Source organism: Thalassophryne amazonica, chromosome 15 (assembly GCF_902500255.1).
Source record: "Thalassophryne amazonica chromosome 15, fThaAma1.1, whole genome shotgun sequence".
Classification (NCBI taxonomy): Eukaryota; Metazoa; Chordata; class Actinopteri; order Batrachoidiformes; family Batrachoididae; genus Thalassophryne; species Thalassophryne amazonica.
The window spans coordinates 91,765,018-91,780,751 of NC_047117.1; the positions used below are offsets into that span (position 1 = coordinate 91,765,018).

A 15,734-nucleotide genomic window follows, 5' to 3' on the forward strand; every position below is an offset into this window, starting at 1 on the left:
CTAAATAAATAAATAAATCACACCCCGTCAGAGCAATCTGGATTACTAAATAAATAAATAAACAGATCACACCGCGTCGAAGCAATGTGGATTAATAAATAAATAAATAGATAGATCACACCCCGTCGGAGCAATCTGGATTAATAAATAAATAAATAAATAACACCCCGTCGGAGCAATCTGGATTAATAAATAAATAAATAAATAAATAACACCCTGTCGGAGCAATCTGGATTAATTAATAAATAAATCACACCCCGTCAGAGCAATCTGGATTAATAAATAAACAGATCACACCGCGTCGGAGCAATCTGGATTAATAAATAAATAAATAAATAGATCACACCCCATCAGAGCAATCTGGATTAATAATAAATAAATAACACCCCATCGGAGCAATCTGGATTAATAAATAAATAAATAAATAAATAAATGAGCAATCTGGATTAATAAATAAATACATAAATAAATAACACCCCGTCGGAGTAATCTGGATTAATAAATAAATAAATAACACCCCGTCGGAGCAATCTGGATAAATAAATAAATAAATAACACCCCGTCGGAGCAATCTGGATAAATAAATAAATAAATAAATAAATAACAACCTGTCGGAGCAATCTGGATTAATAAATAAATAAATAACACCTCGTCGGAGCAATCTGGATTACTAAATAAATAAATAAATCACACCCCGTCAGAGCAATCTGGATTACTAAATAAATAAATAAACAGATCACACCGCGTCGAAGCAATGTGGATTAATAAATAAATAAATAGATAGATCACACCCCGTCGGAGCAATCTGGATTAATAAATAAATAAATAAATAACCCCCCGTCGGAGCAATCTGGATTAACAAATAAATAAATAAATAACACCCCGTCGGAGCAATCTGGATTAATAAATAAATAAATAAATAACACCCCGTCGGAGCAATCTGGATTAATAAATAAATAAATAAATAACACCCCGTCGGAGCAATCTGGATTAATAAATAAATAAATAAATAACACCCCGTCACAGCAATCTGGATTAATAAATAAATCACACTCCGTCACAGCAATCTGGATTAATAAATAAATCACACCCCGTCAGAGCAATCTGGATAAATAAATAAATAAATAAATCACACCCCGTTGGAGCAATCTGGATTAATAAATAAATAAATCACACCTCGTCGGAGCAATCTGTATTAATAAATAAATAAATAAATAAATCACACCCCGTCGGAGCAATCTGTATTAATAAATAAATAAATAAATAGATCACACCCCGTCAGAGCAATCTGGATTAATAAATAAATAAATAACACCCCATCGGAGCAATCTGGATTAATAAATAAATAAATAACACCCCATCGGAGCAATCTGGATTAATAAATAAATAAATAAATAACACCCCGTCGGAGCAATCTGGATAAATAAATAAATAAATAACACCCCACCGGAGCAATCCGGATTAATAAATAAATAAATAAATAACAACCTGTCGGAGCAATCTGGATTAATAAATAAATAAATAACACCTCGTTGGAGCAATCTGGATAAATAAATAATTAAATAAATAACACCCTGTCAGAGCAATCTGGATTACTAAATAAATAATCACACCCCGTCAGAGCAATCTGGATTACTAAATAAATAAACAGATCACACCGCGTCGAAGCAATGTGAATTAATAAATAAATAAATAGATAGATCACACCCCGTCGGAGCAATCTGGATTAATAAATAAATAAATAAATAACACCCCGTCGGAGCAATCTGGATTAATAAATAAATAAATCACACCCCGTCACAGCAATCTGGATTAATAAATAAATCACACCCCGTCACAGCAATCTGGATTAATAAATAAATCACACCCTGTCAGAGCAATCTGGATAAATAAATAAATAAATCAATAAATCACACCCTGTCAGAGCAATCTGGATAAATAAATAAATAAATAAATCAAATCAATTTTATTTATATAGCGCCAAATCACAACAAACAGTTGCCCTAAAGCACTTTATATTGTAAGGCAAAGCCATACAAGCACTGTGAGCAAGCACTTGGCGACAGTGGGAAGGAAAAACTCCCTTTTAACAGGAAGAAACCTCCAGCAGAACCAGGCTCAGGGAGGGGCAGTCTTCTGCTGGGACTGGTTGGGGCTGAGGGGAGAGAATCAGGAAAAAGACATGCTGTGGAAGAGAGCAGAGATCAATCACTAATGATTAAATGCAGAGTGGTGCATACAGAGCAAAAAGAGAAAGAAACACTCAGTGCATCATGGGAACCCCCCAGCAGTCTAAGTCTATAGCAGCATAACTAAGGGATGGTTCAGGGTCACCTGATCCAGCCCTAACTATAAGCTTTAGCAAAAAGGAAAGTTTTAAGCCTAATCTTAAAAGTAGAGAGGGTGTCTGTCTCCCTGATCTGAATTGGGAGCTGGTTCCACAGGAGAGGAGCCTGAAAGCTGAAGGCTCTGCCTCCCATTCTACTCTTACAAACCCTAGGAACTACAAGTAAGCCTGCAGTCTGAGAGCGAAGCGCTCTATTGGGGTGATATGGTACTGTGGTGTGTTTTTTTTTTATTTATTTATTTATTTTCAAAGGCAGAGGAGCAGGAATGATGTAAAGACTGAGCAGTCCTCTTCTGTCCCACAGACTGCACACAGACCACAGACTGGATCAATAAGCATTTACCGGAGCAAACATTCCAGAGTCTGGTTTCCCGATAACGAGCTCCATTACGAGATATTTCTGCCATCATTTATATAAGTGTTATTATGTTTTGCAAAGCAGTGTGTGTGTGAGCTCTCCATGGTGCTGAACACAGGGATTGTTAGACATTTCAATGGTAAATGGACTGCATTTATATAGCACTTTTCCATCTGAATCAAAAGCTCAGAGCACTTTACAATGATGTCTCACATTCACACCCCGATGTTTGGGTGCTGCCATGCAAGGCAGGAGCAACTAGGGGATTAAGGACCTTTCCCAAGGGCTCTTACTGATTTTCTGGTTAGGCTGGGGTTTGAACTGAGGATCGCTCAACCAGCATTTAACCACGAGACCATCAGCTCCCCAAATGAGCAATGAACATTTGTGCACAATATGACTCCTTGTAGTGAATTTTACAGTTCCAGCCAAATGATACAAGGAATATGCTGCCAGTGATGAGGTAAGTCCAATATAAGAGCTGAGGCTCATTGATGCCCGGGTTAAACCCCGGCTTCTGTAGCGTGAAGTGGATGAGTCTACGAATACTCCTGCACAGATCACCAGTACATCACAGGTGACTTCCCCAGCCAAAGCTCGTACCCACATACAGCCGATTGGACTGAGATGATGCAGATGAAGTAACTTGTTCAAGTACACAGACTGGTAGTGTGACTGGAAATTGAACATGGATCTAACTCCTTATCCCACTCACCTACCTGGTCTTCTACCAATGGGCATTAGATTAATGAAAAATATAGTATTTTCAATGAGCTCTAACAAAAAGATGACTCAGATAGAGGTGATCTGGCACAAACATACTTTATTGACTCTTCAGACTCCTTGATGACTGATTTAATAGAACTCAAACTCACAGTGTGCACTACAAGCTCAAATTCATTACCATATTTACTTTGAGTCTACTGTACAGTCACCTGTAATAACAAAATATCTGTCAACGTCCAGCGATGTGTAGACCCGACCGTGAACACGACGGCCTCTGTGTTGACTTACTAAGACTGTTCATTGATTATCTGGGCCATTTATCAGTTATTCAGCAGTGACTAACCATCCAAAGGTACACCCACCACAATAGAGCATGGCATTTATGTGTGGCAATCATTTATTTATGGCACTTTCAATACTGTTGTTATTCATACATTAATTTGAGTGTCGCTTTTCCGGGTCCGGGTCACAATGAATACTGTTGTTATGCTTCACAATAACAGTAAGTAAGTAAGGCCTTTCGGTTGCTCCCTTGTTTTTTTTTTTTCACTTGGGGTCGCCGCAGCAGAATTTGATCTGCATGTTGATTTGGCACAGGTTTCATGCCGGATGCCCTTCCTGACGCAACTCCACATCACTTGGAGAAATGTGGCAGGGGTGGGGGCTGGAACCTTATGCACTGAAACCAAGCGCACTAACTGCTTGACCAACATGTTTTACAATAACACAACAAATAAAAAGATGTAAAACACAACATTTTCTCCACAACTTTCTTTGCAAAGACTTGAACTTTTTCAATACTTTAAATGGATCTTCCACATGTTTTGGAACCTGCCAGAGCATTTTTGATAACAAACACAGAAACATTCATCCTTGGTCTGTCAGCGAACCGAGCTTCTATGAAATTGCTGAACCATCACGTTCGGTCCCACTGTGAAACCAGCCAAGCAGTCTGCACGCCCGCAGTCGTCTGGGAGACCCAGTGGGTTAATCTGACGCAGGTGAAAAGAAGGCCAGCAAAGGTCGACAAGGAAACCAGACCTTTCCACTACACCCAATTCAAAGGACCCAGATAAGTGAACCTTCAAGTGTTCCAATGGTCTTTGCTGTCAATGATGCAAAATGGCCTTTTGGTTAATTTTCTTAATAATAATAACAACAATAATTTGTGAACCCAAAATTCACCACTAAATTCCAACCAGGTTTATTCTTATTAAATTTATATTTAGTGCCTTGTTCTTTTCTTTTTCCTTGTTCTTCACGTCTCATCATCAACATATCTCAGTAATAGAACTATGAATCATGACCCGTATTGTCAGAATCTTAGTCACATTTGTTTGTACCTGTACAAATGTAAATAAATCTGTAAATATTACGCTGGTTGTCTGTCTTGTGTCCATTTGAAGACAGATGTTTAGTTAATCGTATCCAATAGCAGAGAAGTATATTAGGGTAGTGCAGGACATGTACAAGGATAGTGTGGCAGCGGTGAGATGCACAGAAGGAATGACAGATTCATTCAAAATGGAGGTGGGATTATACCAAGGATAAGCTCTTGAGTCCTTTCTTGTTTGATGATGGACAGGTTGATGGATGAGATCAGACAGGAGTTTCCATGGAATATGATGTTTGCAGATGACATTGTGATCTGTAGTGAGAGTACAGAGCAGGTTGAGTCTAGCCTGGAGAGGTGGAGATATGCTTTGAAGAAAAGGGGAATGAAAGTCAGTAGAAGCAAGACTGAGTCCATGTGTGTGAATGGGAGGGAGCCCAGTGGAATAGTGGTTAAAGTAGATGAGTTTAAATACTTTTGGTCAGCTGGCCAAAGTAATGGAGAGTGTGGTAGAGAGGTGAAGAAGAGAGTACAGGCAGGGTGGAGAGGGTGGAGAAAGGTGGCAGGAGTGATTTGTGACCGAAGAATATCAGCAAGAGTGAAGGGGAAATTTTACAAGACAGTAGTGAGACCAGCTATGTTGGACAGCTTAGAGACGTGGCACTAACAAAAAGACAGGAGGCGGAGCTGAAGATGTTGAGATTCTCTTTGGGAGTGGTGAGAATGAACAGGATTAGGAATGAACATATCAGAGGGACAGCTCAGGTGGGACGGTTTGGAGACAAAGTCAGAGAGGTGAGACTGAGATGGTTTGGACATGAGCAGAAGATGGACCCAGGGTATATAGGGAGAAGGATGCTGAGCATGGAGCCACCAGGCAGGAGGAGAAGAGGGAGGACAAAGAGGAGGTTTGTGGATGTGCTGAGGGAGGACATGCAGGTGGTTTGTGAGACAGAGGAAGACACAGAGGACAGGGTGAGATGGAAACGATTGATCTGCTGTGGCAACCCCTAATGGGAGCAGCCGAAAGAAAAAGAAAAAGAAGAAGAAGAAGACGACTAAAACATTGCAGCTTGAGTCTGAGAACAGCTTGTGGCACAGAGATGGAGGATGATCAGACAAGACCCTCTGTCTTGTTGATGGACACACAGATCCAAGATGAATTCACTGATCTCCTCTAAAGTTCTGGGGAGTGGTTAAGTGGGCCTCTATAGTCCAACAAGCCAAAATACTGTGATATTTTTTTAAAATCTGAAAATAGCCCATCTGCTTGTGTTGGAGACGCATAAAACCAAAGGAGAGAGATTTGGAAACATGCTGAAAACAACAGAACAACAGTTTCAGTAATGAGTGCATAAGATAGAAGACTGATGTGTGTTGTCCTGTTTGTTTCATTTCGGTGAATCACCAAATTCCCAGATTCTTTGCATTCTTCTTCCAGGCACTCAGATCAGCTGTTTTGCTCCCATTAACTTCTCCATGAGACAAGGAGCTTATGTGGACTCATTCTGCTGGGCAGCAGTACAAGCTCAGTCTACACAACTGTGGATGCACAAGGTACAAAATGAACACTCACAGGCAATGAGAACCCACAGGTGCCGCCTGAAAGTACCGAGTATGTGCCTATGGGACTGGTCAGCCAATTCATACAACAAATACACAGAGAAATTATAAAGTATTTACAATATTTATTGTATGTACTCAAGGTTGTATATAATAATAATAATTAATAATAATAATAGGCATTTAAGGTGCTTCTCGGTGCCACAAGATAAGGTCTGTGTTGAGATTTTTTCCACATCTGTCTCAAAATTTAATAATTTCTCTTCCATGTTAGAGTTTACCTTTACATCAGATTTTGTAAAAACATGTTAAGTAATATAATAACCTATCTCACAGTGTTAAAATCTAGTTTGAATTGTCCTGGCTCTTACATATTTAACACAAAATTATAATTATTTTTATGTTTCTTTTTTCCTCGCAAGTTAACTTTTCCCTGTGTTCTGTGAAAAATGTTTTTATTATTAAAATGAGGTTTCTCATTATGAGGAGAAAAAATATATATCTCTCACCTTGTGTGAAACTTGATGACACAGATGAAAGGAAGCCTTCCAGCATAGAACTGTATGATTCAATTGGTCCAGATCATTTTCTACAAATTGTGAGAAATTATTTATTACTTAATTTATTTTTAAGATAGAACACAAGTTGCTGTGTATATTTAAACTATTATGCACACTGAAAAAGGTGAAACATGGACCAACTTAAAAAAACAACAACTTTAAACTGTTTCTTTTAAATTTATTACATTCTATCAAATTTAATATGCATATGCTGTGGACATGAATGAGCGAAGCTCGTCAGCATCTCACCATGTCATTTAGGTCCTTCAGACTTTATTTTGAGTAAATGCTTCAGGGGAGCATTATCATGGCAAAAACCTTTCAGCTTCACCCCCCACCTTTTTAAGCATTTTTCTTTATTTGCCTCTCACATGCCCGGAAAAGCTCCTCCTTATCTAACCATGTCCTTTAGGTCCTTCAGACTTTTTTCAGTAGAATGGTTCTTGGGAGCATGACTAAAACCTTTCAGTTTCTGGTGGGGAGTCTGCCCCCCCAGACCCCCGCCTTTTTAAGCATTTTCCTTATTTTGCCTTTCAGCTTCTGGAAGGGCTCTGCCCCCATACTCCCCACCTTTTTAAACATTTTTGTTGTGTTGGCCGCCAGAAGAGGAGGTACTGCTGGCCCACCACCAGAGGGCGCCCTGCCTGAAGTGCGGGCTTCAGGCACGAGAGGGCGCTGCCGCCACGGACACAGCCGGGGGTGACAGCTGTCACTCATTATCTCATGACAGCTGTCACCCATCTACACTTCATCATACTACTCCATAAAACCCGGACGTCATCTCCACCTCATTGCCGAGATATCATCTACCTGTGAAGGTAATTCTCTGCTAAACTGAAAACACTGACTAATAGTCTGAACTTCTTTGCAGCTGTTTTCCTGTAAGTGTTTCCTTATCTGCTGGATTGGCGTTTGGTGTGATCAGCGACGGCTTCGCTTCACACTCCATGTTGTGAAAGTGTCGTGACACGGACCCACAACAGGGGGCGTTAACGAACGGACAATGGATAAGCCAAAAAGTAACAATTTAATGTTGTGAATCGCCCAACAACGTACAGACAATAACAATATGGTGGACTGTCAATCATACACCAGGTGACGTGTGGGCAGGCTCGACGATAGAAGACGCCTGGAGAGAGAAGAGCTGGATCCCCACACAACTTCCAACACCAACGGAGCTGAAGAACACCGGAGCCGCCAAGCCCTGCGCCCCAGGTGGCCGCTGTCTTCAGCGGTCAGACCCGGTACTGCTGGCAGAGAACAGAGACAGTCCAGATGAGTGTGAGTTCGCACACTCAGTAATCCCACAGTCTGTATTAAGTAAAGGAGGGAAAACCTCCACCTCCAATCACACACACTCGTGCAGCTCCTGGTCAACCACTTATCTGGGTTGGGGTGTGAGGCGAAGCCGTCGCTGTCACACCAAACGCCAATCCCTCAGATAAGGACACACTCCAGGAAAACGGCTGCAACAGAAGTTCAGGTTATTACACACAAAGTGTCAGTCAGCAGAGAAATTACCTGAATGGTAGTTGATTTCTCGGCGAGGAGGTGGAGTTGCAGTCCGGTCTTTGTAGTGGTGGTGATGGGTGACAGCTTGTGTTGATTAATGACAGCTGTCACCTCCAGCAAAGCCGACGCCCTCTCGTGCTTGAAGCCCGCACTTCAAGCAGGGCGCCATCTTGTGGTGGTGGGCCAGCAGTACCTCCTCTTCAGCGGCCCACACAACAGGACCCCCCCCTCAACGGGCGCCTCCTGGCGCCCGACCAGGCTTGTCCGGGTGCCGCAGGTAGAAGTCGGCCAGGAGGGCCGGGTCCAGGATGAAGGTCCTCTTCACCCAGGAGCGTTCTTCGGGTCCATACCCCTCCCAGTCCACCAAATACTGGAACCCCCGGCCCTTCCGACGGACGTCCAGGAGCCGGCGCACGGTCCAAGCCGGCTCCCCGTCGATGATCCGGGCAGGAGGCGGCGCCGGTCCGGGGGCACAGAGGGGTGACACGTGGTGAGGTTTGATGTGGGACACATGGAAAACCGGGTGGATCCGCAGTGAAGCTGGCAGCTTCAGCTTCACTGCGGCTGGACTGAGGACCTTGAGGATAGGGAAAGGTCCGATGTATCTGTCCTTCAACTTTTGGGATTCCACTTGCAGGGGAATGTCCTTTGTAGAAAGCCAAACCTCCTGCCCAGGCTGGTACGCAGGGGCCGGGGCACGCCGGTGGTCTGCATGGTTCTTGGCCCTCGTCCGGGCATTGAGCAGGGCAGAGCGGGCGGTACGCCACACCCGACGGCACCTTCTCAGATGGGCCTGGACCGAGGGCACCCCGACCTCTCCCTCCACTAGCGGGAACAATGGGGGCTGGTACCCCAAACACACTTCAAATGGGGAGAGGCCGGTGGCAGACGAGACTTGGCTATTATGAGCGTACTCGATCCAGGCCAGATGGTCACTCCAGGCCGTCGGGTGCGCGGAGGTCACACAACGGAGGGCCTGCTCCAGTTCCTGGTTTGTCCGCTCTGCCTGCCCGTTCGTCTGGGGGTAGTACCCAGACGAGAGACTGACGGTGGCCCCCAGTTCCCTACAGAAACTCCGCCAGACCTGGGAGGAGAACTGAGGACCACGATCCGAGACAATGTCTGATGGAATCCCATGCAGACGCACAACGTGGTGGACCAGGAGGTCTGCAGTCTCCTGGGCCGTCGGGAGCTTTGGGAGGGCCACGAAGTGGGCCGCCTTGGAAAACCGGTCCACTATCGTTAGGATGGTGGTGTTTCCCTGGGACGGCGGGAGGCCCGTGACAAAGTCCAGGCCGATATGAGACCAGGGGCGACGAGGCACTGGCAGAGGCTGGAGGAGGCCTTGGGCCTTGTGATGGTCAGCTTTGCCCCTGGCGCAGGTGGTGCAGGCCTGGACATACTCCCGGACGTCGGCTTCCATAGACGCCCACCAGAAGCGCTGCCGGACCACTGCCACGGTTCTTCGCACCCCTGGGTGACAGGAGAGCTTGGAACCGTGACAGAAGTCAAGGACCGCAGCCCTGGCCTCTGGTGGGACGTACAGTTTGTTCTTCGGACCGGTCCCCGGGTCCGGGCTCCGTGTCAGGGCCTCCCGGACGGTCTTCTCCATGTCCCAGGTAAGGGCGGCCATGACAGTGGACTCGGGGATGATGGTGTCAGGGGGGTCTGACAGCTCGGTCTTGACCTCCTCTTCGTGCACCCGGGACAGGGCATCAGATCGTTGGTTCTTTGTCCCGGGGCGGTAGGTGATCCGGAAGTCAAAACGCCCGAAGAACAGCGACCAGCGGGCTTGCCTGGGGTTCAGACGCTTCGCGGTCCGGATGTACTCCAGGTTCCGATGGTCCATGAAAACTGTAAATGGTACCGACGCTCCCTCCAACAGGTGTCTCCACTCTTCAAGAGCCTCCTTCACCGCAAGAAGTTCCCGATTGCCAATGTCATAGTTCCGTTCAGCTGGGGTCAACCTGCGGGAAAAGTAGGCACATGGATGGAGAACCTTGTCGGACTCCCCGCTCTGGGATAGCACGGCTCCTATCCCTGAGTCAGAGGCATCCACTTCAACAATAAACTGGCGCTTGGGATCGGGCTGCACCAGAACTGGTGCAGTTGAGAACCGGCGTTTCAACTCCCTAAACGCGGCTTCGCACCGATCCGACCAGGTGAAGGGGACTTTTGTGGAGGTCAGGGCTGTCAGGGGGCTAACTACCTGACTGTAACCCTTGATGAACCTCCGGTAGAAATTTGCAAAACCGAGGAACTGTTGTAGTTTCCTACGGTTCGTTGGTTGGGGCCAATCTCTCACCGCCGCAACCTTGGCCGGATCAGGGGCGACGGAGTTGGAGGAGATGATGAACCCCAAGAAGGACAAAGAAGAGCGGTGGAACTCACACTTCTCACCCTTCACAAACAGCCGGTTCTCCAACAACCGCTGTAGGACCTGACGTACATGCTTAACATGGGTCTCAGGATCCGGAGAAAAAATGAGTATATCGTCTAGATATATGAAGACAAACCGATGCAGGAAGTCCCGCAAGACGTCATTAACCAATGCTTGGAACGTCGCGGGCGCATTGGTGAGGCCGAACGGCATGACCAGGTACTCAAAGTGACCTAACGGGGTGTTAAATGCCGTCTTCCACTCGTCTCCCTCCCGGATCCGAACCAGGTGATAAGCATTCCTAAGATCCAATTTCGTGAAAATTTGGGCTCCATGCAGGGGTGTGAACACTGAATCCAACAGAGGTAACGGGTATCGGTTACGAACCGTGATCTCGTTCAGCCCTCTGTAATCAATGCATGGACGGAGTCCGCCGTCCTTCTTGCCCACAAAAAAAAGCAGCACCCATCGGGGAGGTGGAGTTCCGGATCAACCCGGCAGCTAACGAGTCCCGGATGTAGCTCTCCATTGATTCGCGTTCCGGACGTGAGAGGTTGTACAGCCTGCTGGACGGGTACTCAGCGCCCGGTATCAACTCAATGGCACAATCGTACGGACGGTGCGGGGGAAGCGTGAGTGCCAGATCCTTGCTGAAGATGTCAGCAAGGTCGTGGTACTCGGCTGGCACCGCCGCCAGATTGGGGGGGACTAAAACCTCCTCCTTAGCTGTCACACCGGGTGGAACCGAGGATCCTAAACACTCCCGGTGGCAGGTTTCGCTCCACTGAACCACAACCCCAGACAGCCAATCAATCCGGGGATTGTGTTTTAACATCCATGGAAAACCCAATATCACTCGGGAGGTAGAAGGTGTTACATAAAACACAATCTCCTCCCTGTGATTCCCAGACACCACCAATGTCACTGGCTGAGTCTGGTGTGTGATTAGTGGAAGAAGGGTGCCATCTAGTGCCCGCACCGACAATGGTGACGGTAAGGCCACTAGAGGGAGCCCAACCTCCTTTGCCCATCTGCTATCCAGCAGATTTCCCTCCGACCCCGTGTCCACCAGTGCTGGGGCGTGAAGGGTTAAATCCTCACTCAGGATCGTGACTGGGATTCGTGCAGATTTACGGGGTCTCCCTGCGTGGGTATTGTGACCCACCCTTAGCCCAGTCTCTAAGGACGAGTGCTGCTGTTTTGATCGTTTAGGGCATTCTCTCTGTGTGTGCTCAGTTGAGCTACAGAGAAAACACTCTCCACGGATCAGCCTCCTTTGTCTCTGATCTGATCGTTTTTTGGCCCTGCTCGTTGGGAGCTCGTGGAGAGCCCTGGCAGTGGAGCGTGGGGAAGTCGGCTCCCTTTCAGACCCGGGAGGAAGAGGGACGGCTTGTGCCTGACCACGCCCTTCATCTCGCTCCCGTCGGTGTTCTGTTAATCGGTTGTCTAACCGTATAACCAGGTCGATAAGCCCATCTAAATCCCGCGGCTCGTCCTTCGCCACCAGGTGCTCCTTGAGGACCAGAGACAGTCCGTTTACAAAGGCGGCGCGGAGCGCAACAGCATTCCAGCCGGCTCGCGCTGCCGCGATGCGGACGTCGACTGCATACTTTGCTGCGCTCCGACACCCCTGTCTTATCGACAGCAGCACACTTGAAGCGGTCTCGCCTCTATGAGGGTGGTCGAACACCTGTCGGAACTCCCTCACAAACTCAGTATAAACCGTTAGAAGCCGTGAATTCTGCTCCCAAAGTTCCGTAGCCCAGGCGCGTGCATCTCCTCGAAGCAAGTTTATAACGTAAGCCACCCGGCTGGCGTCTGACGCGTACATGACGGGACGCTGTGAAAAGACAAGCGAGCACTGCATCAAGAAGTCCGCGCACGTCTCCACACAGCCTCCATACGGCTCCGGAGGGCTTATGTATGCTTCAGGGGAAGGTGGGGGGGTCGTTGAACGACCAGCGGAATGTCTGTTTCTGGCACACGGTCAGCAGGAGGAGGTGCTGCAGCAGCGCCCTGATCATGCGCTTCCACCTGGGCGGTGAGAGCCTCTATCCTGCGATTGAGAACACTGCTCTGCTCGGTAACTAAGTCCAACCGAGCGGCAAAGGCGGTTAAGATGTGTTGCAGCTCACCCACCACGCCTCCTGCCTGTGCACCTCGCTCTCCCATTGGCTGTTCAAGCGATGGTTGACGCCCCTCGGGATCCATGACGCTGGCCGAGAAATCCTGTTGTGAAAGTGTTATGACACGGACCCACAACAGGGGGCGTTAACGAACGGACAATGGATAAGCCAAAAAGTAACAATTTAATGTTGTGAATCGCACAACACGTACAGACAATAACAATATGGTGGACTGTCAATCATACACCAGGTGACGTGTGGGCAGGCTCGATGATAGAAGACGCCTGGAGAGAGAAGAGCTGGATCCCCACACAGCTTCCAACACCAATGGAGCTGAAGAACACCGGAGCCGCCAAGCCCTGCGCCCCAGGTGGCCGCTGTCTTCAGCAGTCAGACCCGTACTGCTGGCAGAGAACAGAGACAGTCCAGATGAGTGTGAGTTCGCACACTCAGTAATCCCACAGTCTGTATTAAGTAAAGGAGGGAAAACCTCCACCTCCAATCACACACACTCGTGCAGCTCCTGGTCAACCACTTATCTGAGTTGGGGTGTGAGGCGAAGCCGTCGCTGTCACACCAAACGCCAATCCCTCAGATAAGGACACACTCCAGGAAAACGGCTGCAACAGAAGTTCAGGTTATTACACACAAAGTGTCAGTCAGCAGAGAATTACCTGAATGGTAGTTGATTTCTTGGCGAGGAGGTGGAGTTGCAGTCCGGTCTTTGTAGTGGTGGTGATGGGTGACAGCTTGTGTTGATTAATGACAGCTGTCACCTCCAGCAAAGCCAACGCCCTCTCGTGCTTGAAGCCCGCACTTCAAGCAGGGCGCCATCTTGTGGTGGTGGGCCAGCAGTACCTCCTCTTCAGCGGCCCACACAACACTCCAACCAGATAAGTGGTTAACAGGAGCTGCACGAGTGTGTGATTAGAGGTGGATGTGACTTTCTACCTTCTGACTGTTTTTGTTACTGGGTGTGCACACACCCACATCTCACTGTTTGTGCTCCTCACCAGCAGTACCAGATCCGACAGTCGGGGACGGTGATCACCTGGGAATTCGGGACTTGGCGGCTCCAGTATTCACCAGGTTCAGTGGCGGCGGAAATCGTGTGGTTCCGGCTCTTCTCTGGACAGACGTCTTCTATCCTCGAGCCTGCCCACACGTCACCTTTGTGTATTGACTGCTATCATATTCTGAGATTGTCTGTATAGTCGCTGTGCACATTCACAACATTAAATTTTTACCTTTTGGCTCATCTATTGACCGTTCATTTGCGCCCCCTGTTGTGGGTCCGTGTCACTACACTTTCCCCAACAATTTTCCTTTTTTTGCTTTTCAGCTGACCCCCCTAATTACGGCCCTCTTAACCTCCTGCCACTTTAAGCATTTTTTTAAATGTAGATGTAAATTGCACAATGCACAATATGGCCATATTATCGTATTTCAATATTGTCATATAAATTGTCATGTAAATGTCACTTATATACATGCTGTCCATATTCTTGAGCCACTTAGGTGGGTAGAGAGAGTTCCCATGGGATAAAAAAGCTATTCAACCTACCATCCCTGGTTCTCAAGACCAGGCACCCAAGTGGCTCTACTCTCTCTCTCTCTCTCTCTCTCTTTAAAGATATTTATGTGTACCTTAGTAAACACTAGTAGAGTTCCACCTTAGATTGGAATGTATAATAGAAGATATACCTTACTGAATTGTCATCAATATGATATACGATATGACTATGATTTGACACAAAGTGCAGCAACAGTGAAAATTAAACATTCTTAAAGAAAACAGTAATAATACCACACTCATTTTGCACTCATCATAAGGTTAGGATACTGTGCCCTCCAAAAGTATTGGAACACTTGGAATTTCACACATTTTAATTTGTTTATGCGATTTTAAATACAAGAAATACAAAATAAATAAAAAATAAATAAAAATTCCTAAAATGATCTTCCTCAAACTCAAACTGAAAGCAAATCTCTAAAACTTGATAAAACCTGTAAATAATAATCAGTTTTATTGCCAGTTTTCTTCAGACAAGTCAGGGGATGGAAACATGAACATTTCCAAGTCAGTGAATATGTCTTGGACATCAATTATAAAGAAATACAAAAGTTTCTTTCACCAAACATCAAATCTCGGCTTTCATCTCAAATGTACTTTCTGACAAATTGTAGCTGAACTTTCAGGTCTTCTTTTAAAGAAAATCCTCCTCTACACCACTTCTGTTGGGAAAGTGTAGGAACACGGACCCACAACAGGGGGCGCAAATGAACGGACAATGGAGGAAGTCAAATAACAATGCTTTACTGTTGTGAAACACGCACAACAAACACAACCGATTACAATGTCAAAGAATAAGCCGAATTCCAACGGTGTCGTGTGGGCAGGCTCGAAGATAGGAGACGTCTGTCCAAGTCGAACCGGAACCACCGGATTTCCTCCGCCACCGAACCCCGGGAATACTGGAGCCGCCAAGTCCCGAACTCCCAGGTGGCCACTGCCTCCGCTCGTCGGATCCGGTACTGCTGGCGAGGAACAGAAACAGTCAGATGTGGGTGCGTCTGCACCCAGCAGCACGTAGGGTGGAAACACCACCTCCACCTCTCGTCAGAAAAATACTGTAGTGTAGGAATGTGAGTACTTATCCAATAAAGTCCAATACAGTCTCCAGCTGTCCTACACACAAGCAACAAAGTATTACTGTCAAGACGATAACACAATTGGCTGAGTACGTTACCTCCTTGGTAGAGCGATATCTCGGCAAAGAGGTGGAGATGACGTCTTGCTGATATACTGATGCTGATCAGATGAGTGGT

At 46.5% G+C, this 15,734-nt stretch overlaps 1 protein-coding gene across 1 annotated transcript in view; it reads left to right on the forward strand.

Annotated features, from left to right (window-relative positions):
• LOC117526680 (pannexin-1-like) overlaps window positions 1-15,734 on the forward strand; it is a 47,187-nt gene that overhangs the window by 14,308 nt on the left and 17,145 nt on the right. The window contains exon 2 of the mRNA XM_034188732.1: window positions 6,206-6,321. Coding sequence (XP_034044623.1) covers window positions 6,206-6,321 — 116 coding nt within the window. The remainder of the gene's footprint in view (window positions 1-6,205; window positions 6,322-15,734) is intronic.